At 37.6% G+C, this 27,208-nt stretch overlaps 1 protein-coding gene across 1 annotated transcript in view; it reads left to right on the top strand.

Moving 5' to 3' along the window:
- The window catches only part of LOC122542710 (ryanodine receptor 1-like), a 393,921-nt gene that overhangs the window by 238,247 nt on the left and 128,466 nt on the right, over positions 1–27,208 (top strand). The window contains exons 58-67 of the mRNA XM_043680690.1: positions 1,582–1,705; positions 6,984–7,099; positions 8,672–8,739; positions 10,416–10,537; positions 15,047–15,096; positions 17,312–17,372; positions 17,709–17,947; positions 21,880–21,961; positions 23,703–23,833; positions 26,770–27,090. Coding sequence (XP_043536625.1) covers positions 1,582–1,705; positions 6,984–7,099; positions 8,672–8,739; positions 10,416–10,537; positions 15,047–15,096; positions 17,312–17,372; positions 17,709–17,947; positions 21,880–21,961; positions 23,703–23,833; positions 26,770–27,090 — 1,314 coding nt within the window. The remainder of the gene's footprint in view (positions 1–1,581; positions 1,706–6,983; positions 7,100–8,671; positions 8,740–10,415; positions 10,538–15,046; positions 15,097–17,311; positions 17,373–17,708; positions 17,948–21,879; positions 21,962–23,702; positions 23,834–26,769; positions 27,091–27,208) is intronic.

Here is a 27,208-nt window from a genome sequence, read left to right on the forward strand (position 1 = left end):
TAAATTGGCACAATTCTGTCCTTCCTCTTCACTAAAAATTGACACACTATACATTCTAGAATGGAACTTCCAGGTAACTGATTTCAACATAACTGTTATAAATCTTTTGTTTTTAGTAAATGGATTAGTTTCCCTTCTTTGTGAGGTAATTACATGCAGAACATTGCATCTCTGTGTTTGCTATTCTGCTATAATATCTTGCAGTTTAACAACTGCAATTGCTCACTGCATCATTTTCTCGGAAGGTGTTAAGACTTCAATTTGGTTGTTTCCATGAACAGTAAATATTTCATACCATTTGAAAATAACACTGGTGTACTGCTAGCGCTTAACTACCAGTTCTCGTGTTACCAAAGTGTCGTCGTAAAAATGTACTAGAATGTTTTTTAAAAGTGAGAATATTCAACAAGTCTAAATGATTAAATTGTTCCTTGTACATGTAAGTTGATTAGTGTTTCCTTAATCTAATTTATCACAGTTGCTTTTGTTTCTCAAATATTACCTGAAGCACATTCCAAATGTTGATGATCAATTTTGCTGCATTAGCAGAACAGAAAGTGTTCAAATTTAATGTCATTGTTTTAAAATGTTGTGGTTTTTCAGTATTTAGCCTGATGGTTTAACCTGGCAAGCATTCATAATTGTACCCAGAGAAGATCAACTCATCTTGTTGATGCAACTTACATTTGTCTCCTCACATTATTTTGTCATCATTACAGATTTCACTCTCTCATTACTTGCTTCCATTACGCTCCTTTTTTTCTGAATGAGTTTCTGTTCAAAGTATTTCTTCATCACTTCCCTTTTTTTATGCTTGTTATTCTTCCCCTTTGTGTCTTTATTTCTGATCCTCACTCTTCAGTTTATATTTTTCCCTCCTACTCCTTTTCTTTTTCATGGTTTATCTTCATATTTCGATTTTCTTCAGCTATCACCCAATTCTGACTATTGTCTGATTACTTTTGAGCACACTTTATGTAGATACTTGTATATTTGTAGAATTCAAAATGAAAGATTTCAAAAGGAAGAATGCTCAGATACCATATAAGACAATTCCCTGGGAGACCAGAAATTCATCATGGGTAGTGTGCCATATTCAATAGCTACCCATTAGAGGCAGCACCTGGTGGTCTGCAGTTCCATTGCAGTTAATGAAGTTAAGTATCAGATGCTGTTTGTAATGAGCATTATGTTTTGGCTGCTGCCCAATACATATTTATATAGTTCATTCCCCCATTGTATCTCCTCTTATCTGATCAGAGTAGTCAGATTGTTTCACCTGATAGGGCAGTGCAGATAGTGTTTTCATCATCCAGATTCTACAGGCTAGTATGGTATGTTGTTTTCATGCTACATTGTTACCATTAGAAATGCCTTGCGTATTCCTTCCATTTGTATGTGCTAGTCATCATGCATATGGTGCTTTCTTGTCGTACTGCATTCCTATAATTCATTTATTTATAATGATTTTTTAAACTTTTTTCAGGTTCATTACCTTAGCTCCATTCTGTTCAGCCTGCCCTCACAGATTCTAATGCATCTACTTTTCAACTCTAATTTTCTCTCTCTTTTTTAAACAAGGTGGTGGAACCCATCCACTTTTGGTTCCGTATGACACACTGACTGCTAAAGAGAAAGCTCGAGACAGAGAGAAAGCTTACGAATTGCTCAAATTCTTGCAAATGCATGGCTATGCTGTAACAAGGTAAGTTGTTACACAAAATGTATTGAATGAGGCAACATAAATGTACAATTAACTTGGTCAGATGATTTTACAAAACTCAGACATGCAAATGAAATTTGTCTCATTGTGCCTTTTAATTCAAAAAGTAGCCCTAATAAAATTTCTGAGACTAATCAAAGAATTTTACACGATTGAAGGATGCCATTCAGCTCTTCATGACTGTATCAGCTCCTGAAAGAGCTACCCAATTTCCGGTCCTATCTCCGTAGTATTCTAAATTCATCACTTGCAAATATATAAAACGTTTGATGCTGTAGTAATTGAGCTACCTGAGTTCCAGGCTAATGAATCAATCCTAAATACACCCCATAAAGCCATGGCAGTGATGAATAGCTGGGCCAGGAATGAAGGCAGGTAGTTGCAGAACATCATTATGCCAGTTGTTGGACTGGTTCCCGGGCTCCATCACTCCCTAGAGCCATTTTCTCCTGGACGTGATGGCAGGACTGCTTTATTCCTTATTTTCACAGGTTAACTGGAATTTTCTAGCAAGCCTCCAGGTTACTGAAGGTATTAAGGAATGGCCTACTGCATGGAGCAGAGAGTGTATTTGTATGTATGTGTGGTTGTTGGAGACAGGTGGGATTGGTGGCTGGCCACCCATGATCAACCATGTCACTGTTTCCAAGCTTTCAACCCCCATTTGAGCCTGGTAGTGTGGTCCTGAAGCTGAAGGAAGAATGCCCCCATCAGGTGAGGAAACAGACTTGTATTATCTGTTTTTGACCATCACGAGTGCCCTTAGACCTCAAAATTGTTGCAGTCTATACACACACATGGTTTACCATACTGAATTCCTTATTGATACAAATTTTAGCACACAATGAATGCCAGCTGGAAGGAGACTAGGCATACAGTGATAGATACCTGAACTTAAAGATTGTTAGATAGAATCCAGGTATTTACTTTTCTAGTGAGAGTTCATTCCGACCCTTATATCATAGAAGTACAACCTAATGAATGCATGTTCTCATTATACACAAATATACAACCAATCAAGTTCACACCCAGTTATCTTTAATCGACATATAATCATCACTTGTTCCCAAATCCATTCATCCTCAGGCAACCCTTTCGGAGCTGACTAGATAGCAACAGTCAGCAACACACTAATTTAATGCTATTTGTGTCTTTTTGAGCTCAACATTCCAATCAATGTCTTTAACTTCACTCGGCAATAGTAGAATCTCCAGTTGTATTATTTGAAAGGATGTTTATTGGTTGCTTTCTTCTGCTGCTGCAGCACATTTTTAGTCTTCTGCAGTTTCAAGTTGCAGTCATCTATCAGAGTTGACATGGTGTGTACTGACTAAGCTTTTGCACCTCTATACAAACCATTGGTCTCAGAATTGGACAACCTAGCTAGAATACTCCGCATGCAGAATGGACTGGTGATGGTTTCAGTTTATCTATGACTTGATGTCTTACTGCCTACTAACTCTTCAGAAATGTTCCCAGATATGTAGGCGGAGTGTGCTCATTATCTGATTACTTTCCTGCCACTTTGTTTGCCTGCAGTCCTGGCTTTAACCATGTTCCTACAGAGTTAATTAAAAGGGGTCTTGTGATATAGTGATAGTGTTCCAACATCTGGACCAGAAGATCTTTGTTCAAGTCCTACCTCAGGTTGTGATGAGTATATTACCTTCAAACAAGCTGATTTTTTTTTAAATGCACAGTTGCCCCAAGATGTTACTGTTTTGCTTTCTGACCTGAGAGCATGGCTGTGTTTTAGCTTATGAAAGCTGAAAGGAAACACAGGAGTAAGGTGTCTCTGTAAGCAGTTGTCACTTTTTAAATGTATTCAGTGTAAAAGATGGTCTTGTGGCACTATGATGGTGTTTTTACCTCTGAACCAGAAGGTTCAACTTTGACCTGCTGCAGGTTGATTAAAAAGTATAGGGGTCATGCAATGTGGTGGTAGTGTCTCTACTTCTGGACCAGAAAGCCCATCGTTAAGTTCCACCTCAGGAAGTGCTGGCCAGGAATCTGTGTCATAAACAATCTGAATAGGTCATAACATTTTCCAGCTTTGAAAACCCAATCTTTAAAAATGGCTGATTCTCCAAGATTTGGGAGTGGGGGGTGGTGATGATAGAATTGCGAGTTGGCTGGATAACCCAGGAAGAACCTAAGAGTCTGCCCAACTTTACCAAGGTGGCCTGGGCAGAAAACCTGCCTAGGGCTTTTGACACTGTTCAAAGTTTAATTTCAAGTCCTGTTCCCGCACTTAATTTTCCATGCAACCTATGCCCTTGTGCATTCACCCATGGCCCCTTGTGTACCTTATGCCTATCTACCCATCCTCCAAGACCATTGATAGCCATGTGTCAATCTACCCATAGCTCCTCTTATATTTCATAGATCCTGAATCATTTAACATGTCCCTTAAGACCCTTTGCCAAATCAGTGTAACTCTTTGCCTCTTCCTGCCTATGCAACCTCGTCTAAAATCCAGCATGAGTATAATTTAGGTGGCATTATGACAGAGAGTTAAATTATCAGTCTATTGCTGAAGTCACTATTGAATAATGTAAACACTGATACAAAAAAAATACACAGAAAAAATACATAGAAATTACTTCAACTAATCCCTTATGAAAGCAACCATTTTACTGAAGTATCCAATTTCTTATATAATGATTCCAGCTGATATTATTATTGGACACCTGAGATCCCAAACTGAAATTGGACTTAATCGATTATATTTTGTGTGATTTTAATGTGGCAGTCTCTTACTGAACTTTACTGTCTAAAGGAAATTAAGATAGAATAAACCAAACGGTGTATATATAAAACACATTTAAAGGTTTTGACACATGGTAAAATACAATTCCATTAATATCCCATGGCAGTACTCAAATACCAATGAGAATGCCCTTTTCTGTCCCTCGTAGCATTTGACTTAGCTGTGACTTCAATATCCAGCTACAAAAATTTGATAGGCTCTTCCTTGATTAGTTAGATAACTGTGCTTACCATCTCTCAGTTTTACATAACCTTTACAAGAGTTTAACTAATTACTTATGGTCTGGAACTTTTAAACTAAACTCCTTACACGGCGTTAACCGATTTTTAACAATTCTAAACTATCTTCTTTATTTGTCAGGAGCAACTGTGTCATGCATCCAGTTTCAGCAAAAAAAAAACCGACAAAACTGCCCCAAAGCAAAATAAACTAAAACATTTTTCTTCAAATAATGGGTATTTCTTCCTAAGATTTAAAAAAACTACTGAAATTTCCATCAGAAAATATTGTATATTGCATAATTTATTCACTTGTAAATGCTTCCAATGTAAACAAAGATGCATTAGTTCTTTTGAGTTATCTTCCTCTGATAGTTTTAACAGAAATCACCATAGCTACAGAAATATTTACAAGTTAATCATTAAACCTCTTCAGACATGTAGAAACCCTGGATGCCAAAATAAATTTGTATATAAATCTACATCAAAAAAATTACACTTAAGTGCTTAATCCCTTATGTAAGCAAATATTTCAAATCACTAAGCAGTTGGAAGTGTCTATCAATAGGCACCCCGTTGTGGAACTGACAGATTTGAATTTTGGTCTCACAGCACATATCCTGTATCCTTTAATGTGAATCAACACTTTGATTATAGCCTTTATAAGTCCGCATTTTTTGACAGTTTCTTGGCAACATTGCCGTTCCCAATTTAGTGCACTTTTTTCTGCAAAAGCATGCTTTTTTCACAATCTCAAAGATGCCTTGGCTTCATCTGGGGTCAGATTCAAACCAGATACTTCTCCTCTCCAAAAAGGGAGAATTCACCACATTCCACCAGCCCTCACCCTTCACAACCCCCTCTTTCACTTCCACTTACCTCCACAGACTCCCCACACTGCACCTAAGCCAATCCATGCTGGGCCTGCACCCACCCCCACCCCCCAATACTACAACTTTGAATCTACTTCCATTCATCACTATTTCCCCTTCACCTAATTGCCAACTCATTGCGTATCTACAAGTACCCAAACACATGCAAAAAACAGATATATAGTTCTGTTGCTTAAATTGCAATTGGTTGAGGAAACCACTCATATTCATAAATGCACATTTTATCACTTCTTGATAGGTGTTGACATTCCTTGACACACCACCACTTGTTGAAGGTGTTTCTCAACCATCTTGTCAAGGCAATAAATGCAGACTGTCTAGAAGTGCACATACCTCATATAAACAATTTATTTTAAAAATAAAAGTTAAACCAGTAGCAGAGAACAGCCATTATCACTTACATGAGAGACGGTCCATTGGTCACAGATGAAATAAAGGAAGCAGTGAAGGCTAAAAAATGATATCATGGCACTATCTGGCCAGTTCATCCCAGGACAAATGATAGCTGGTAAAAAGCAGCTAGGAAGAAAATTACTCTGTCGGACAATTAAAGTACAGATTTGAGATAGCCCAGGGAATTCCTTATGAACTCAACCTGCAAGCCTCTCTTATGGTTTGTCCTGGAGATCGTACTCGTTGGTGGTCTAGAATAAAAAGAAACTCTTATAGTTTAGTGGAAGAATTTGGACTAATCAATTGTGTTAAAGATCATGGAGAGATTGGAAAGGATAGGAATAAATAAAGTTCACATTGCTTATGGTGTTTTTGGTGGGATATGTTTTAAACAGGCAGAGGTGATTGGCAAATTGGATTATTATGATTTATTCAAGGATATAGGAGGACAAAAGGAAGATCAAAAATAGGTAGTGGAGTAGTTTAATGTTTTGTTTTGGAGACATATTGGCTCTCAGAAGGTCTTGTGGAGCAGCAGGTATCATTCTTAACTCCAAGCTAGAAGTTCTGGGTTCAAGTCTCCCTCCAGGCGAAGGCTGGATAGTGAAGCAAAGTGCATTTGTAACACAGCTAATCATTTTGAGGAATAACCTGCAAATCCTTCGCCTGCACAGCAACGGCAGGAGATAAGAACAGGAGATATTCCTGATCAGCTAGCTGATTGAAAGAAATTGGAGTCTCTTCCATCATCATTCACTACTGTAGACTATAACGTGCATGGGAAAATGTATATGGGAGAGCTGCAGAATATTCTGATCAAAGAGCAGGAGGGAATGGACTCCTGTTGGAACAAGAGGGAGAGGCAGATGATTAAATAGTCTCTCTTCTGATGCAAAGAAATCAATAGTTTTGAAGTAATTTCATTACGTTAACTGTTGATGTTTTTAATGTATTCAAAGTAACATGGTTTTTAAACTCTTTTATAGAGGGTTGAAGGACATGGAACTGGACACGTCCTCCATTGAGAAGAGATTTGCCTATGGTTTTCTGAAGAAATTGTTGCAGTGGTTGGACATAGCTCAAGAGTTTGTTGCACATATAGGTATAACTGGTGAAGTAACTTAGTTGATACTCATGATTTAATGTGTTAAAAATGTATTAGCATTAATAGATATATATTCAAACCACAACGGCACGGGGCGGCACAGTGGTTCAGTGGTTAGCACTGCTGCCTCACAGCACCAGGGTCCCAGGTTCGATTCCAGCCTTGGGCAACTGTCTGTGTGGAGTTTGCACATTCTCCCTGTGTCTGCGTGGGTTTCCTCCGGGTGCTCCGGTTTCCTCCCATAGTCCAAAGATGTGCAGGTCAGGTGAATTGGCCATGCTAAATTGCCTGTAGTCAGAGGGAAATGGGTCTGGGTGGGTTACTCTTCGGTGGGTCGGTGTGGACCTGTTGGGCCGAAGGGCCTGTTTCCACGCTGTAGAGAATCTAATCTAACCTGGAAATCATGGGGGAAGCTAGCCTAATGGCAACTATTGATTGTCATAAAACCTGCCTGATACACTAATTCCTTTTAGTGAACAAAATCTGCTGCCCCTCTGTAGTCAGGCCTGAGTGTCCTCATATACTAGTCGCTAAAGTGAACGTTAAGATATAGCAGATGATACTGCAGGCAAATGGTATGTTGGCCTTCCTAGTGAGAGGATTTGACTTCGGGAGCAGAGATGTTGCACTGCAACTATACAAAGTCTTGGTGACACTACTTCTTGAATATTGTGTGCAGTTTCAACTCTTTATCTGAGGAAGAATGTTCTTGCTATAAACGTAGTGCTACTGAGGTCTACCAAACTGATTCCTGGTTTGGCCAGACTGATGTATGAGGAGAGATTGAATCAATTAGGATTATATTTTCTAGGGTTCAGAAGAGTGAAGGGGGCTTCTCCTACAAACCTGTAAAATTCTAACAGGACTAGATAGGATAAGATGTAGGAAAAAATTGTCCTGATTATGGGGAAGCCCAAAACACAGGATCGCAGTCTAAAAATAAAGGGTAAACCATTTAGGACTGAGATGAGGGGAAATTTCTACACCCAGACAGTGATGAGCCTGTAGAATTCGCTACCACAGAAAGCAGATCAATGTCTGAAACATTGTACGATTTTAAAATGGAGTTGGATATCGCTGTTGGGGCAAAAAAGATCAAAAGATATGAGGAAAAAGCAAAAACAGGCTATTGAGTTTGATAATCATCCATGATCATCTTGAACAGCATAGCAGAGGCAAAGGGTCAAATGGCCTGTTGCTTCTATTTTCTCTGTTGCTATGTATAGAGGGTAAACATTAGCAAAGGTTGATTAGCGTGAATGGCAGTTTATATAGAGTAGCTCTTGTATGTGTATTTATATATCACATGAGAAAAGATTGGTACAAATGATATTATGAAAAGCAGATATAAAAGCTTGATGGTACTTGGTTAGTGACTTGAATTCAGTCTTCGGTATCCTGGAGATAATGATGTCATTCAAAAATAATGAAAATGTACAAGGTTGTCATATCTACTGGGCAACCTGAAATAAGTTGGAACAATTGATATTTGAGCACTGAATGTATTTTTTGGGTCATAATTGTCAAAGGTGCTTCATCCCAATGTTATCTCTTTGTTCAACAATGCAGAGGCTGTTGTAAGCAGTGGAAGAGTTGAGAAATCACCCCATGAGCAGGAAATCAAATTCTTTGCAAAGGTAAAAATATGGGCTTCACTCAGCTAAGAGATAATTCCAGTGGCAATAGAATAAAGGTCAGGAGTACATTGTATTTGTATAATAAGAATTGAACTGGATGTGTTGTGAAATAAAAAGATATTTCATTAGATTAGCAACTATGTCTTACAGTTGGACAAGATAAACCGTTTCTAGTATTCAAACCAGTCACACCAGATCAGATTGATCCTACAGAATTATTCCAGCTTAACTGGGATCTACCTGTAATTTTCTGAGTGTGGAAGACCTCAAAGTTATGATGTAACCTTAATATTTATAATTACTTTATATGGGAGATTGTTGCATTAAATGCCAGTGATATTATCACTGGCATTTAACTGTCAATCACTATTGGCTGCTGTAATCTCAATGGCAACACTTCTACCAATTAGATTCCACTTGCTACCTAGTCAACATTTTCCTTTGGTACAGTGTAAGTGTTGGTTTTCCCCCTTATGTTAGTATACTTGAGAATTACCCTGATGAGGGCAAGAAGCAAACATCAAACAAAATGCATTATTTTACTGTTCTTTTTAATAGGCTCGGATACACAGCCTTGCAAGAGAAGTGACCTGATCTAAAATAATAGAGAATTGATTTTTGGTTTAGAAAACTTGAGATTGAAAGTTTTTAGGACATTTCAGAAGAGACCTGACTGGGTCAGCAGCAAATTTAGTTTTCTCTCCCTACAAAAGTATAGGAAAGTGGAGGGAAAGCACAGTCATCTCAATAGAAAAGTTTAGGTTGTGAAGCCCTCAGATCAGGAGTGTTTGGTTAGAAGCCTACAGGGTTTTAAAAACTGACAAACATCAGTGTTCATGTAAGAAGACTTCATAGTTCATAGAGCAGAAACTAGGATCTGACTTGTGCAGTAGTACCATCATTGGAATCATAATATAGTTCAGGTTGATGTTTTAACAGTCCAGCTTCCACGTTACCTGACTTTGTCCAGACCGGTCCTTTCATAAAGACTGCATGCTGCTGACCTAGAACACAATAGGTTTTCATGTCCATGTCTGACATATCAAATTCAAATGAAGCAGTTAGATAAATCTGTTAGGTGAAAGTGAAAAAGTGAAAGTTAGATAAATCTGTTGCCTACTGTGAAGAGGATTCTGCAAACTTAGTTTCAGACAGAGAAATAAGGCTCCGCTATGATGACCTTGCTACGCATGTTGCGATTTGCATTGTTAGAATAATGGCAGGTCAGAAGCAGGAGAAAAACAGCTATGAGCAAGAATTATTTATGAAATCTGATGTAATTTCTAGCTAGATAGCTGATTCCATCCAAGGTGGAAACTTTAGACTAATGTCAGTAGATGTAACTTAGAGTTTAATGATCAACACTGTTATTGTTCACAAAATGATTTTGTCTAAACTTGTTTTATTGCAAATAACAAGGTTGCTAAAATTAACAGAAATGATTGCATTGTAACTGAGTGACTATTTTCAGACATTTTACCATCAAATATCATGCATGATGATTATATTTGTTTGCTGTATTGTATGTTGTTATAGAAAACAATGTATGCCTTTATCGGCTATCTGGAAGTATATTGAATGATACATTGATTAGTGAACTAATTGCTTTGCTTATTAAAATGACATTTCCATATTAAAACTCTTAAATCTCTAATGCATTCATTTTTGTTCCTCAGATTTTACTCCCTTTGATAAATCAATACTTCAAGAATCATTGCTTATACTTCCTTTCTACCCCAGCTCAACTCTTGGGCAGTGGAGGACATTCCTCAAACAAAGAGAAGGAGATGATAGCCAGGTCTGTGCTCTGGGTTAGGATGTATATTGGACAAGAGTATGATAAACCATGAATATAGTGGCTTATTGTTTGAAACGTCCTTTCTGAATGCATTTTCTTTATAGTTATCTTCATTGACCAGGATGATTTCAATAATATCTGTCATGATTCGGAGATGCCGGTGTTGGACTGGGGTGTACAAAGTTAAAAATCACACAACACCAGGTTATAGTCCAACAGGTTTAATTGGAAGCACACTAGCTTTCGGAGCGACGCTCCTTCATCAGGTGATTGTGGAAGGCTCGATCCTAACACAGAATTTATAGCAAAAATTTGCAGTGTGATGTAACTGAAATTATACATTGAAGAATTGTATAATTCTTCAATGTATAATTTCAGTTACATCACACTGCAAATTTTTGCTATAAATTCTGTGTTACGATCGAGCCCTCCACAATCACCTGATGAAGGAGCGTCGCTCCGAAAGCTAGTGTGCTTCCAATTAAACCTGTTGGACTATAACCTGGTGTTGTGTGATTTTTAATAATATCTGTGGTTGCTGTAAATACTGCAATGCATTTCACAGCATTAGCAAACAGAATCGGTCACTGGTAATGCTTGCTTTAACAAGTGTTGATCATTTAAACTGGCAAATACCCTCAATGCTTTCAGTCTCCCCAGATAAAAGCATAGAACTCTGGAGAAACTGAGTAGATCCAATGGAGAGATAGAGTTAATGTTTTAAGTCCAGTATGATGTTTCTTCAGAATCTCGCCAGATGTTTGCCACATTGTTTCCAAAGATTAGCAGCGCAACATTTGAAAAATTGGGAGCAGACAAAATATTTCACTGCAATGCTGCCAGATTTCCAACTTAAATATTCAAGTATCATATTGATACTGGACTCTAAATTCAAACTACAAGCTTAGTGCTGGTTTAAAGTTTAACCCACTTTACATTGCTGCTTTGGTTACAGTATAAATGCAGCCTAAAATAAAATCATGGCTGATTTTAAAAAAGTTATTTACCAATTTAGTTGACCCATATGCTGATTGGAGTATATTTTGCCCACCATGATTCCATCCTACCCCATCACTCGACAAAACAAATCAATTCGCTTCAAACTGTAATTTTGAGGTGGTAATCTCAAGGGATTCGAAATGTAATTATCCGTTAGTGGAGGGTACTTTCATGGTTTGACATCATTTGAACATGTTGCTCAGAGTCCTGTCACGTAATGACTCCTAGCTATCCATTGTTCTCCACTTAGTGAAAGATTTTTATATGTCCTTTTATTAAAATGATGTACTTCGGAATTAGAGGGATGTGTTGCAGTCTGATTCTATTCACGGCAATTTATATGCAGAAGGACTTCTGTAGATATCCCAAAATGAATAACTGAATTCACAGTCCTCCTTTTGACAACTGCCATCTCAAACATTCCAACAATCCAAATTGTGGATGACATTTTATGGTACTATACAGTATCTGAGATGCTGTAGAGCACCAATAATCCTGTCACAGTCTCCTTGTTGCTTTACTTCCCCTTTACCTGTAGTTCTCTGTACAGCAATCTGGATTTACCTTCAGTTAACCTTCCATAAGGAAACAATTAAAAGTGAAATCATGAACATTTTTGTAATTTCCCTACAATTAGCACAGAAATTAGGTCTTTCTCCTAACCCTCATTCCATCCTTCCTCACCTCTCCTGCCACCCTCATCCTAAACCTTTGATGAATCCCATTCTATCAATATTACAATAATTTGCAACAATATAAGTGCATCATCCACAGCTTGCTTGAGGAATCCATCAAGTTAATCAGTGAAGAAACCAGGCAGGCCTGAGGCTCAGTGAAGCAAAGTCCTTCCTCTTAATCTGAACAAGTAATAATTATTAAGCTGATTGGCGTACCATGGTGTATGGGCTTCTGCTGGGATTAAAGCTTAGTGGGTATGTGCCAAAGCTTTAGAATAAGTTCTGAGCTGTAGATCGAAAGAACATTCAGAAAAGGTTCACTCACCTGATTCCTGGGATATAGAACTTAGGTTGTGGGGAAAGGTTGAGCAGATTGAGTATAAACCCAATGGAGTTTAGAAGAATGTAGTTTTATTGAAACACAATAAGATCCTGAGGGACATGACAAACTGGATGCTGAGAGAATGTCCCCATTGTGGAGGAGTCCAGAATTAGAAGACATTGTTTATAAATTAGGATTCTGTCATTTAAGTCTGAGATGTGGAGGCTTTCTCTTCCTCAGAGAACAGTGGTTGAATCATTAATTAAGTTCAAGACTGAGTGAGATAGATGTTTGATCAACAAGAGGTTCTGAAGGGTGAACAGGTGGATGCAGTTACGGTCACAATCTGATGAGCAAGCATGAGGAACCATTTGGCCTGTTCCTGCTCCAGCTTCTTGTGGTGATATCTTGGGAAGGAGAGAACTGTGATTTTGTGTCAAATTCCATTCAACTTTCTCATGGTGCAAGCCTGCAGTCAAAGATTTTCAAGGTAATCGTTCTCATCTTCTGAGCCTGATAAAGTTCCACCTAAATTCTGTAATTCAGGTTAAGGGCATGACTGATAATATAGGAAGTACAAAAGTGAATGATATGATCATTTAGAAATCAGAAGAATACAAGCTCTGGACATGTAAAAAGAAACAAAAATTAGATGCTGAAACATAAGATGGAGATCTATACATAAAATGCTCAAGTCAGCAGCCAAATAAGTTTGCTCTTGACGGTTTCCAATTCAGAGATCAGAGAAGGCAAGTTCCAAACTTATTGAAAAACCGAAAGAACTGCAGATGCTGTAAATCAGAAATTCTAACATTTTAGGGCCACTCAACCCGAAATGTTAACTCTGATTTCTCCCCACAGATCTGCTGACCCTTTCCAGCAATTTCTGGTTTTGTCTCTGATTTACAGCATCGGTAGTTCTTTTCATTTCTATTCTTTTCCCAGTCACATGACTATTCCAGTTCAGTTTGTTCTCGCCTTTACAATGTTGATCTACTTCATCAGGGTAAATTGTGCCACCTTCATGCTTACCAATGTTGGCCAAATGTCTCTAAAGAATACTGTTTCATCAGGATTTCAACTTGTAATTCCTTCTCCTTGATGTATTCCTTCAAGAATGGGAAAACCCAAAATCAGCCAAGCCATTTCAACTCAGTACTAAGTTCTTAAACACCTTATTTTGGTTGTTGCAAGAACTATAACCCACCAAATGTAAGTAAATAATGGAGAAGACATTTTGAAACAGTTCCACCTCTCAAAAACATTGTTTGATGGACAGCTGTTTCTCTAAGATTAGTTTTCCTTTGATTAGTTAACCTACACAAGGTAAGAAGGGCTCTAATGCTAAAAGTTCAACTGTTGATAATTTTAATGTCTGACACTTTATAGAACTGTCATAAAAGCAATTTTTAAAACGGTGTTCTGGATGTATGACATTTTAAGAAGTTTTTTCATATATGTCATTGGTACTCTGGAGTGTGTTGGTTTTGTACAGGGTGTTTATTAGTTGAATGGGCTTAGGTTGATATGAGGACATGGGTAAAACCTTTTTAACTTGCTTTTAAAATGGTTTCTTCATCCAGACACTTCAGAGGGACCATGAATCATGACTCCTTAAAAGGCTGGCCTGACTCCACAAAAATTAAGTTACTTGCACCTTTATCCTGTGCTGATTTTTAAAAAAAATTGGGGTGCTGGGAATCCCAGGAACCAGGACCCAACTACTAGCTTCAAAGGTCATCAGAATCTTTCTGGCTCATGAAAAATTTCTGATGAAAACATTCCTGATGAAGGGCTTATGCCCGAAACTTCAATTCTCCTGCTCCTCGGATGCTGCCTGACCCGCTGTGCTTTTCCAGCGCCACACGTTTCGACTCATGAAAATTTGGCCCCCATTTAAAACTTTGCATTTCAATTTGAAATATCCCTTAACATCTTTCTTTAAAGTTGGTAATCAAAGATTGCAACTTACTATTTGTGAATTTTGCCACTTGAGCCAGCATTATTTTGTGCTATCAGGGCTTTCAGTACAAATGAAAAAGAACAAAAGAATTAGGAGCAGGATAAGGCATTCAGCTCTGGAAGCCAACTGCATCATTTGATGATATAGGACCAGAAATTGCTGGGAGAGCTGTCATTGTAAATTATTGTGCTCTAAAGTAATGCAAGAGGACAAGAAACAAAAAATTCAAACATAGAATTGACAAGTTTTATGAAACATTTGTTTTAAGGTTGATTGACTTCTAGCATGACCTGGGCTGATAAATGATGTAATGTTGGTATTAAAGAAGTAATTTTGCCCACTTACTAGAGATTTTGAAACTTACAAGTAAAGGAAAATGCACCTTTCTAGCTAGCTACACATATGGTGCACAATTTAGACCAACCTAGTCTAATCTGCTTCAGGCTTCTCTCATTGTTACTTCCTCTCTCTCAATAATTACTGGTGCCAGTTCTCATACCTTCTCACTTCTGTTCTTCCTGATTTGTTTCCCTGTTTCTCTACTTCAGTATCTTCTGCAAACTCGCAGCCTTGATCAGACATAGAGTCTCCCTCTTTGGTAAGCAGCATGGAGTGTTGGAGCATAGTGTTTGTCACTTTCTGAAGCTTGTACTGTCCAGTCACGCTGTTGTTCTGTCTGTAGCTTGGATTTGTTTTCTTTCTATATAAGCCTTTCCTCCAACGAAACAACAATTTGAAATCCAATGTGTAGAATAAGTACTGCAGTTGTTCTTCATCTTTATTCCCTTCAGTACGTTTTAACTGGTATTATGTTGGTCTTTTAATTCAGCTTCTGAGAGGCCACCTTTCAATTTTTAAGCCTTGAAATTGTAAAGGTAGTCCAAGAGCAAATTCTTTGACTCAATTTTATCAAATTTAAAGATCAGCATCGGAAAAAAAGCTTTTGTTTCACTCAAAAGCTCTCCAGAAGAAGGTGGTGAACTTCATCTCAGTTTCTTGTGCCATACCTTTTTGTTTCTTGTGCTCTTTCAGGTGATTAGATAGAATTAATTTATACAAATATTCTACCTTTAGTATATTTGTGTATCTTTATGTGCTTATACTATAGTATGTCACTTGACTGTTTCAATGCTACATGCAGCCAAGTGTGTCACAACAGCTTGAAGTGAAATATGATGAGATTAAAAAATTTGTTGTTCAATAAAAATGTTGTTTCTAACAAAGCAAGCAAATTAGTACACACAAACTGGAACAACTTGGGTAAATTAATCATTTCAATTGCCTGTGAGTGTCTGTTTATAAATATCTGTATGCGTAACATTTAAAAAAAAATGAATTTTGAGACTGGGAACGCAATTCATGTTCCATGTATTCAGAACTATATATTATAAGGTAACACATTTTAATCCGACTGGAAGAAAAATGGGTGACTGTAAAAGCACTCAATTTGTTCTTCTGCTCTCAACTAGAAAATATAGTCTGCATTTCATCGTGTTGAATAGGAAGGAATCTTATTTAATTGTGATAATATCCACAGCAGCTCATTGTTAACAGTAAATCTGTTTCTAAGTTTTGTTGAAATTTATGAATATATATAATGTGGTTATTAGAAAAAAATCATCTTTTATTTGCAAAGAACTTTTTGATTCTTATCATAACTGAGGTTAATATCTTTGGGTGGTTGCTCAAATCTGGCACTAGTTCAATATAATTGATTGTTTCATTTTGGGAAGGTCCTATCTGACAACAGTCCTATTTCATCTGAGTTTCATGAATAAGTTTGTCATCAGCAAGGTACATTTGTATGAATCTCCTCTCCTTCAGTTCATGACAGTCCAGATGGTCATACCTTTCCATTTTTTTAAAACTGGTTGATCAACCCAATTCTCTGTATGGCTGTTATGGGAAAACACTTCAGTGTCTCCAAACCATTCACATTTTCCCTTTTTAGCCACCTCATGCACAAACTCAAAGATCTCTTACTCCTTTTCTGCCCAACAGACAAACTGACCTCTTCCTGAGAGTGATTTATTTCTTCTCCTCACCATGATTTTCTGCATTTCTCTTTTTGTTGTTGATTTTCTTTGTCTGCATGTGTGCTCTGATCATCTTCATTTTTCAGCTCCTCCAGTTGCAGCCCTCTTTTCTCCATGCCTGCCACATGACTGCTTTCTTAGCTGCTTTCCTGTTTGACATGGCTTCCTGGTCAAGGGTTACTAAGTGGACTAATCTTTCTTATTATCCAAGATTATTATAGTTTATACCTTTACAAATGATGCAAGCTCTTAAATGCTCTTTTCAAAATGTGTAACCTTTAAAGCTTCTTTTAAAATAATTACAGTAACAAATCTCTTAGTGTACTTCATTCTCAATTGAAATTTTTCTCTCCTTCCTATTGCTAACTTCAAGAATATTACCATATGTGCCTTTTATTAAAAAAGAGGAGAAACAATTATATATTTATGACTTTGCCCTATCGCTAGTGTTGTAACACAGGCGAACGAAAAAGCAAACCTGTGCACAATGAGCTCCAATAAATAGCAACAAGAGAAAGTACAGATTACCAGTTTTGGTAATGTTTATTGACACTAAATATTATTAGAAAACTTTTTCATACAAGGCTATGAGACATTTTCCATCTATCTGAGTAGGCAGGAAGGGCCTTGCTTAACTTTCTTTTTGTGAGAGCAATATTTGCTTGAAAATCCCAAATTTCCACTGCATGTGCAATTTTGATACAAACGCTATTGCTAAAACAGTAGCCTGGAACAACTTGGAACAAAACTGTTTAACTGTTCTTATTTCTGAAACAGGTACTGATGCTTCTGCAGTTATAAACTGTTTGCATATTTTGGGAAGATCTTTAGATGCCAGGTAAGTCCATTTTTTCAATCCTTAACACTCTAGATTTAAATTGTGCCTTGGGTATTCTTGACAAACCTCTTTATATGATCTGACAGCCCAGCTCTGTCAGCAGTTAATTTTTGTTTGTTAGTCTTGTATTATTTTCTCTCGTTTTTACTTTCTTCCCATTCAAAGGTATTGATTTCCAAGTGGGGATATGCCTGTCTGGGCATCAGCACCCTTTCAATTATACTGCACTGGCAGCATTATTCAGCATAGCCATTCACCAACAAGCATTTATAAAGATTTTTTGTCTTGTTATAAATTTTCAAGCCTTGACATATGTGTGTTTCTACTTGTTAACAGGACTGTAATGAAATCTGGACCTGAAATAGTGAAAGCAGGCCTGCGGTCATTTTTTGAAGGAGCCTCCGAAGATATTGAGAAAACTGTGGAGAATCTGAAGCTTGGCAAAGTCTCTCAAAGTCGAACACAAGTGAAAGGAGTTGCTCAGAATGTCAATTACACCACTGTGGCTCTTTTGCCTGTACTTACCTCATTGTTTGATCACTTGGCACAGCATCAATTTGGAGATGATATCATATGTAGGTATTAAAAAGGGTCAAAAGAAACCGCATTCCTGCCAGCTATGCACCGTGTATTTTACATATTAATCAGTAATGAGGTTCTTTATAAATATGTTTAATATCTATTACCGACATGTGCTTCCAGCAATTTTTTTTAAAAATTGATGAATTCTTCTATTCACATTTATAATGGAAAACCTTTTAAACTTGTCTCACTGTAATTACACCCTCCTGTCACCAATCTTTACTGGCAAGTGAATGACATTTCAAGCATTTCAGTTAGAAGCAAAAGTTTGGCCCTTCAAACCTTTTTGTCATCCAATATTTGATCAGTTGGTGTTTTAAATTCAACATTCTTATCCGCCCTTGATAAAATTTGGTTCCCCTTCCTGACAGGAATCTATCTACCTCCACCTTAAAAATCTTCAATGCCCCATCTTCACCACCACCTGAGACAATTTTCTCATCTGTGATCCCTAATTTCAATTTCCAACTTCAGACTTGTCTGCAACAGCGATCAAAATTTTCACATCCATCATGTCTGGTCTTTCCTTGTAAGACAATGTTCTCATTCCAGGTATCAATCGAGTAAACCACCTCCGAAATGCCTCCAGTTCATTTACATCCTTCCTTAAATAAGACCAAAACAGTACGCAGTTATCATGATACATATTACATGATATATTTATATCAGTAGTTTCCATTATCAAAGTAAGGAAAGAAACTTAGAGAGGAAGTATAAAAGAGAAGATAGAATGTGTGACCATGAAATGAAGACTGCATAGCATTGGCAAGCTTAGGACAGTTCTCTCCAGTCTCCAACCATGTTTCACTTGGAATCCCACATCTGGATTTGACTTCTTGTATAATGTCACAGGAGATCAACTAGTTGAGTTTATAAACTTTGTAATTGGGTCAATAGTGGCAAAACAGACAAAAGTTGCACTGCAACCAGAAATCTTCATTCTTGTCTTGCAATTTATGGTTAAATTTAAATAGGCATGTACTTTTCAAGGAAGAATCCACATTTACAGATTTCTGTCAAATAAATATGAACCATACTATCACAGCTTAATCAGATTTGTGTAATGCAGCTAAATTTGTTCTGTATTCACAGCACTGCTAACAATTAAATAGTAAAACCGCAGAGGTTCTCGTAAATATTTCCATAGGCTTGATCCTATAAGCAGCAAATTATCTCAAATTCAGTCCAGAGTCTGTGCTTAAATGAGCTGAACTGGCTGCAAGATTAATCTGTGTTGAGCTAGATCATGAAAGAAATAATTGGCTAGGAATGCTGCTGCTGGTAGTTATTGATCCTTATTTGTTTGCTGAGGATAATACAGGACTTTGTTCTAATTCTTCCCTTGTCTTTCTCGCCTTCCCACGTGATTGAAAAGCAGCATGATTTAAAACATTGACACAAACATGAATGATAACTGAGACATGGTTAATTTTAGAGGATGCTGCTAGCTGCTGTTATCAGTTGCTAGGTTTTAGCATTGGTGCCCTCAGTTTTCAGTGCAGTAAAGCAATGGCATTATCAAAAGGGCATTCTGCTGATCTCCATAAAGTGAGTGAAAGACAGAATGGTTCCTGCTCATAAGGAAGTCATTCAGACCATAAGTCAACGATGGCTGTATGCAAGAGCAACTCAACTGGTCCCACTCACTTACTTTCTCTGTAATCCTGCAAATATTTTCTCTCAACATTTAACTATTACCCTTTTGAAAGCCACAACTGAATTTTCTTCCACCATGCAATCATTTAGCGAATTTCAGATACCAACCATTTGCTACTTAAATATGTTTTTCTCCTTGTATTGCCTTTGGTTCTTCCTGTCATTCACCTTCATACCAAGTCCTCTGGCTTTCAACCCTTCTTCAAAAGTTCCCTGACCAGAACTCTCATGATTTTTTAGCACCTTTCTGAAATCTCCTCCAACCCTTCCCTCGGGAGAACAAGTGCAGTTTCTTCAATCTGTAGATATAACCAAATTGTGTCATTCCTAAAACTGTTCTCTCAAATCTTTTCTGCACCCTTCCAAAAGCTGTCCTTCCCAAATGTAGCAGTCAAGATCAACTGAAGTGCTCCCAGTTGAGGTCGAAATTTATCAGTTTGTCAAAATTTCCTTGTCGTTGTACACCATGCTACTGTTCATGTAACACCCAGGTCACAAATGTCTTTGTAACTATCCAATAAATGTCTTTGCAACTATCTCAATCTGACCTTGGCACTTCAGTGATTTCTACCCCAGGTTTCTCTGTCCCTGGAACCAGTAGGCCATACCACCACTCCTCACTCTCATTCTTCATACCAAAGTTCTGCAGTGAATTTCATCTGCTTAGTGTCTTCCTATTCCACCAGGCTGTTTATGTCCTCTAATTGCCTATCATTATTAGCAACAGTGAAATTCTAGTAATAGAGTATTTTCATTTGTTCCTCAGAGACTTGACTAGCTCATCTTGTTGAATTCTTGTTGGAGTGCCGATCAACAAACTAAAGAACCATCAGTGGCAGTACATAGGTTGAACTAGACAGGAAAGGGAAAATGGAAACATCAATGTGCTGGTGAGGGGCAGTGGGAGGGAGAAGTTTCTAGAGGATGGTGAGGTTAGAAGTGTGAGATTAAAATACATTAATATCATTTTTGGATTAATATTAAGTTTAGATTTTAAAATCACAGCATTCCAATGTTGTTTACTTTTGTGAAAGAGGTTTTTTTTAAAAAGAAGCTGAGTCAGACTGTCCTTCCTGACCTAATCCTGTAAGACCCCCCGGAGTGTTAGTTGGGTAGTTTATGACAGGTGAAATAAGTATTGAAGACTCTTAGCTTGTTTTCAAATTACAGTAATCAAGGATTGATTTTTGGTTTAGGAAACCCAGAAATTAAGAGTTTTTAGAAATATTTGGAGGAGATCTGGGTATTCTAAAATGTTTTCAAATTGCATTTTATATCTAGAAAGTTTTTATAATTTTCTGTTCTCCTGTTAAAGAAACTGTTTAGCCTTCTGTGACTGTTTCAGCAAACAACCAGTTGGTTAATTCAAATTTTAAAATATATACATGGTTTGTCAAGCCAAATTTCATTCTGGGGTCTGACTTGTCCAGTAGTACCATGGTGGCTCAGTGGTTAGCCCTGTTGCCTAACTGCACTAGGGACCCAGGTTCGATTCCAGCCTCAGGTGACTGTCTGTGTGGAGTTTGCACATTCTCCCTGTGGGTTTCCTCTGGGTGTTTCGGTTTCCTCCCACAATCACAAAGATGTGCAGTTTAGGTGAATTAGCCAGTATAAATTGCCCATAGTGTTCAGGGATGTGTAGGTTAGGTGCGTTAATCAGAGGTAAATATAGGATAATACGGTAGGGGAATGGTCTGGGTGGATTACTCTTCGGAGATTCAGTGTGAACTTGAAGGACCTGTTCCCACACTGTAGGGATTCTATGATTGTACCATCAACTCGGAAATTGACAGTTTATTCACTTAGCTGCACTGTCTGTGTATTCCCATCCCAAAACCTCCACTGATATGTATACTGTTTATGCAGCAATGATGATACTAAAATAAATGTAATAGCCAGTGCTATGGAGATTTGGGGTTAGATTTATGTACAGCTTAATTGTAGGTGAGGTATTCAAGCAACATTGAAGGCCTGTTCTTTGCTGCTAACTATTACTTCAAGTGAGATCAGAGGACTAAATTCATTTTGCTCCATCAGTTTACCATCTAGATGATGAAGATGGAAACCTCTCACTTGTTAATTAAGTTAGGTTGATAATGGTCTCCTGTAAATCAGCCACTGTCATTGTCTCACTGGTATGAATCGTTGTCTCATTGTTATATTTTAAAGAAATAAGTAAGCTGAATTCATTTTATATTGAGCCACTTATACTTGTGCCCCAATAAAAGTTTTGTGCTAATGTTTTTGGATAATTTTTCTTATTTTTCAGTGGATGACGTTCAAGTCTCTTGCTATCGAATCTTGTCCAGTATTTATTCTCTTGGAACCACAAAGAACCCTTATGTGGAAAGGTATTCAAATTGATATGTCAAATCTGACTGTTAAGTTTGCCAAGAAGGAACAGGGAAAAGCAGTTAGGCCACGTCTGTTGGCCATTTTTAAAAGAACAACCAATGCCTAGTTCCCATAGTTTCTCAATTTCTTTTCCTTCCACTACACGGGGAAATTTGTAAGATGTCCGCTTCATTGATCTCCTTTGGCTGCATCTACAAAAATTATTTCCCTGTTAATGCAAAATTGACTTGGTTTCACTAACTCATTCTTAGATTTCCAAATTTTAATTTGCCTCAATAAGAACTTTTGACGATTTTCTATCAGGAATAATTTTTCCCAATCAATGTTTAGCAGTTTCCTTAGCAGTATTGAAAATTTGGAGTTTAGTTGTCTGATTTTCTGGATCACTTGGAACTTTAGACAGTGGACAGGCAGGTGTAGGGAAGACAAATGGTTCAATGACTTTCATTGCAAGGGGATTTGAAATCATATGTCTGTCTTCAGTTTTATGGAGCTTTGTTGAGACCACATCTGCCATAAAGAAAGGATTAGGAGGCGGCACGATGGCTCAGTGGTTAGCGCTGCAGCCTCACAGCACCAGGGACCCAGGTTCGATTCCAGCCTCGGGCAACTGTCCCTGTGTCTGCGTGGGTTTCCTCCGGGTGCTCCAGTTTCTTCCCACAGTCCAAAGATGTGCAGGTCAGGTGAATTGGCCGTGCTAAATTGCTCATAGTGTTAGGTGCATTAGTCAGAGGGAAATGGGTCTGGGTGAGTTATTCTTCAGAGGGTCGATGTGGACTGGTTGGGCCAAAGGGCCTGTTTCCACACTGTAGGGAATCTAACCTAAAAAAAACTTACTTGGCATAGAGGGAGTATAACCAAGGTTCACTCAGCTAATATCGGGGATGGCAGGACTGTCCTTACTTAAGGAGCGATTGGTTTGACTTGACCTGTATTCATCAGTTAAGAAGGATTTGAAGGGTTCTGATTGAAACATGTAAAATTCCTATAGGGCTGGATATACCAGATGCTGGGAGGATGTTTTCCTGGCTGGGGAGTCTAGAATCAGAGATCACAGTATTAGGGTACAGGGTGGACCATTTAGGACTGAAATCACCAAAGATTTCTTTACTCAAAAGGTAGTGAACCTGTGTAATTCTCTACCATGGAAGGCTGTAGAGGCCAAGTCACTGAATATATTTAAGGAAGAGATAAATACATTTTTAGATGTTATCAAGAGATAAATAGAGAAAACAGGAATATGGCATTGAGATAGAGGATCAGCTATTGAGTATTCTGTATGCCAGCTGTACTGAATGGCAGACCACACTCAAAGGTACAAATGGTCTACTCTTGCTTCATGTTTTTATGTTTCTAATTTGGATCCGAGAGACATGTAGGTCAGCTTTACAATTCAGGCTTCTTGTGGGGAGCCTTCTCTCTTAGCTATGCATTGCAGAAAATTATAGGTTCATTACCTCTCGTGTACTGCCACCAGTGACCAGTCTGAATTGTGGTGGTTTGCAATTATTGACATGTATGATGTATGAGAGACGTTACAGTCATATATCCAGCATATCTGGACACAACCATCAAACCATTACTTAGCAGCCTAATGTCCACCCCCATTATTTTTGTCACAATTTTGTGGATGTAATGTAAAGACATCCTTTAAAACTGCAGTTTTTATTCAGCAAATATTTTCAGAATGTTTTTGTTTGACCTTTTATTTTAAAAGGTTGTGTATTTTTTTCACAGACAGCGTCCCTCTCTGGGTGAATGCCTTGCCCGACTTGCAGCTGCTATGCCAGTGGCTTTCCTTGAACACCATCTAAATGATCATAATGTATACTCAGTTTACAACACTAAAACAGCACGGGAGAGAGCCAGTAAGTACAAGAGGAACAAAAGACAGTTGGATTTACCAAATCTTACAGCTCGTTGTATTTGTGAATTTGATTGATGAAAGCTGTTAATAGAGAATTAAATGTGAACAAACAAAATGTGTCTGTGATCTTGTTTCAAACTGATGGATCGACGTCCCTATGTATTTGCCTTAAAGCATTCCACATGCAAAGAACTTAATCAATCTCAATGTGGAGGTGCCTGTATTGGACTGGGTTGGACAAAGTTAAAAATCACGCAATACCAGGTTATAGTCCAATAGGTTTATTTGGAAGTACTAGCTTTTGGAGCGCTGGTCCTTCAGCTACGTGATGAAGGAGCAGCGCTCTGAAAGCTAGTGCTTCCAAATAAATCTGTTGGACTACAACCTGGCATTGTGTGATTTTTAACTTTGGCAGTCTCAGAAATGTTTGCAATGGACAAGGATTCACAGAATAAAGCTGTTGCTATTTCTGCACAGTTTAGCAGTCTCAATCAGAGATGTCATTGGAAGACAGGTGTGTTGATGATGTGGTATTGGATGCCCATCTGACATTAAGGCGGGAAAATATCTTTGAACTGGAGTGGTGGATGTTATACTTTGCATTTAACAGTGCTACTGCTGATGTTTTGGTGCTTGTTGCAGTAACTGGTTAACTGAATTCCAACCATATTAAATTTCACACTGGAACGTACACTAAAATCAACCTGAATTTTGTATATCCAAAAACATTCATTTAACAGATTCACCTGAGGTTCCTAAAAACTGATTCGTGCAGAAGTATCAAATACAAAAGAAAAGTGATCATTTTCAGCCTTGCACGTTGTCTTTAATTGAGACCTTGTGTAGATGCCTCTCAAAATAAGGAATAATATAGATTGTGTTTCATTAATTATTGTCCTGTCTTATAAAATGTCCTGGAAATTTAATACATTTGTATTAGTGTGTTCAAACAGAACCAAAAGATCAAATAGGGTAACTAAAATACTGTTTTTCTTCATAATTATAACTTTGTTGTGAATTTTCAGGGACTATTCTAGTCCAAAGTATAATTATAACTATTACTTGTATTTTATTACATTAGCTACATAGCTGAAACAGAAATTCATTACTTTTTACAATAAAGCAAAGTTATTTTGTATCAACTGATGTCTCCTTCTGAACTGTTTAAATCGCCCTAAATTTTAGAATCTTGTCTCTGAGAAGTATCATTGCAGTAGCTGCCAGCACCTATAGCATAAATCATTTTCTATTGAGAAATAAGCAATTCTGGTTGAGGAATTACAGTTACGGGCTGGTTATTAGTCTTGGAGAAGAAAACAACATAGTAAACGAGATAAATAAACTAATAGAATGAGCAAGTCAGTGGCAAATGAATTCCATTAAGCATAGGTGTGAATGGTACATTTTTAAAGATGAAATGAAGGGGCAACACGCTCCTTGAAAACCAGGAGTCTAACTGGGCTAGTGATCCAGAGATTCTGGTTTTGCATATTTTTAGAAGGAGCAACACAGGATAACATTTGCATAAAATTGCAAGTAAAGCGCAGGTTTATTTGTAGAAGAAGAAAATTGGAGACAGGTAATGTTAAATTTGTTTAAGACCTTTAGATTGCATTTAGAATGCTGTTCTCAGTTCGATCTCCATATTGCAAGAACAGTGAGCAGAAAAGTTGCAAAATAGATTTGCAAGAATTAAATACAAGAATATAACTTATCAGAAATAGCAATTATCTGAGCTTACCTGTATTTCTCCCTAAGGGGAGAAGACTGAGGGCTGACCTAGTAGAGATCTATAAAATTAGGAAGGGGAGTGATAAGGTAGATATTTAGAAAGTGTTTCTACTTACCAGGAAGTCTAAATCTAAATGTCGTTAACATCCAGTAGTCAATAAACCCAGTAAAGAATTCACAAGAAATGTTTTAGCGCAAAAAGTGGTTAGAATGTTGAACTTGCTTATACCTGGAATATTTGAGAGAAAAGGCATTGGTGTATTTAACGGGAAGCTAGATAGTGCATCAAAGGGAGTAGAATAGAAGGATGTGATAATACTTGAATGAAGCAAAATGACAGATCATTTGAACTCAACGGACTACTTCTCTGCTATAGGTATTATGTCATTCTGTGAAGTTGGTAAGATTCAAAGAAATCTCAGAATCAGGGAGCTTGACTTCTTACTGCTCATATTAATACTTCAGAATGGACAATAGCAATAGCTTCTACTCACTTCCTAGCGCATGGTCTTTCCTGCCATCCCAAGCTACCCACCTTTTGCAATCCACGATAAATATTTGATCTAACTTCAAATGTTCAGAGCCAACAGAGTATACAAAACATAACTTCAATGAATATGTAAGGTATTGAATGTAGAATGAAACCTTTACATTTTCTTGAATTCTTCTGAAAAAAAAGTCTTATTTTAATGAATCCATGAACTAATGCATCATTTTCCCTTTTTGATCTTTGCTGTGATATACCTTTTCTTTTCCCCTTCGCTAGTTTTTGCCATTGCTGTGGCCTGTTGGTAGCCATTGATGTCTCACCCAAACGATTGTTACTGAAATCGGATAGGAAATGTCAGCAAATAATTGACTTCATAGGGTATTGCAACCAAGCTCAGTTCTTCGTTTACACATTACAGCTTTGACCAGCATCATTGGATAACATCTGCAGTGCAAACTTTAATGGATGTATTCCTTCCTTTAACTCAGGTGTGTTAATTCTAGCATCCTGATCATCACCTGTTGAAATCAGTTAACCCAGCCCAGATGAACTTGGACCCTGCAATATGGCTAGCTATTCTCGAAATACTCAATCATTTAGAAGAGGGATAATTTGTCTCTTGTTACTGTACGGTTGTTGCATTTAAACACTGTAAAAGAACATGTGTACTGTTATGGATGGAAATAATTTAATTTGGTTTTCTTTTCTTTCAACAGTTTTGGGTTTGCCAAGTAGTGTTCATGAAATGTGTTCCGATATTCCTGACTTGGACTATCTCATGAAAGAAATTAATGATCTCGCAGAGTCTGGTGCTCGTTACACTGAGATGCCACATGTTATTGAAATTACACTTCCTATGCTGTGTAACTACCTGCCACGGTGGTGGGACCATGGATTTGACAATATTCCTGATGAAAACACAACATGCTGCACTAGTGTGACCTCTGAGCACCTTAATGCCCTTCTGGGAAATATTCTGAAAATCATAGTTAACAACTTGGGCATTGATGAAGCATCGTGGATGAAAAGACTTGCAGGTACATGTTAACCCAATAACTGGGAAAGCATGCTATATATTTAAAAGGATTCAAATATTCAACTTGCTGCAGTTTGCAGAAATGTGCATATTTATTCTTTTTTTTAAATCATTCATGG

The sequence above is a fragment of the Chiloscyllium plagiosum genome, chromosome 41 (genome assembly GCF_004010195.1).
Source record: "Chiloscyllium plagiosum isolate BGI_BamShark_2017 chromosome 41, ASM401019v2, whole genome shotgun sequence".
Taxonomy (NCBI): domain Eukaryota; kingdom Metazoa; phylum Chordata; class Chondrichthyes; order Orectolobiformes; family Hemiscylliidae; genus Chiloscyllium; species Chiloscyllium plagiosum.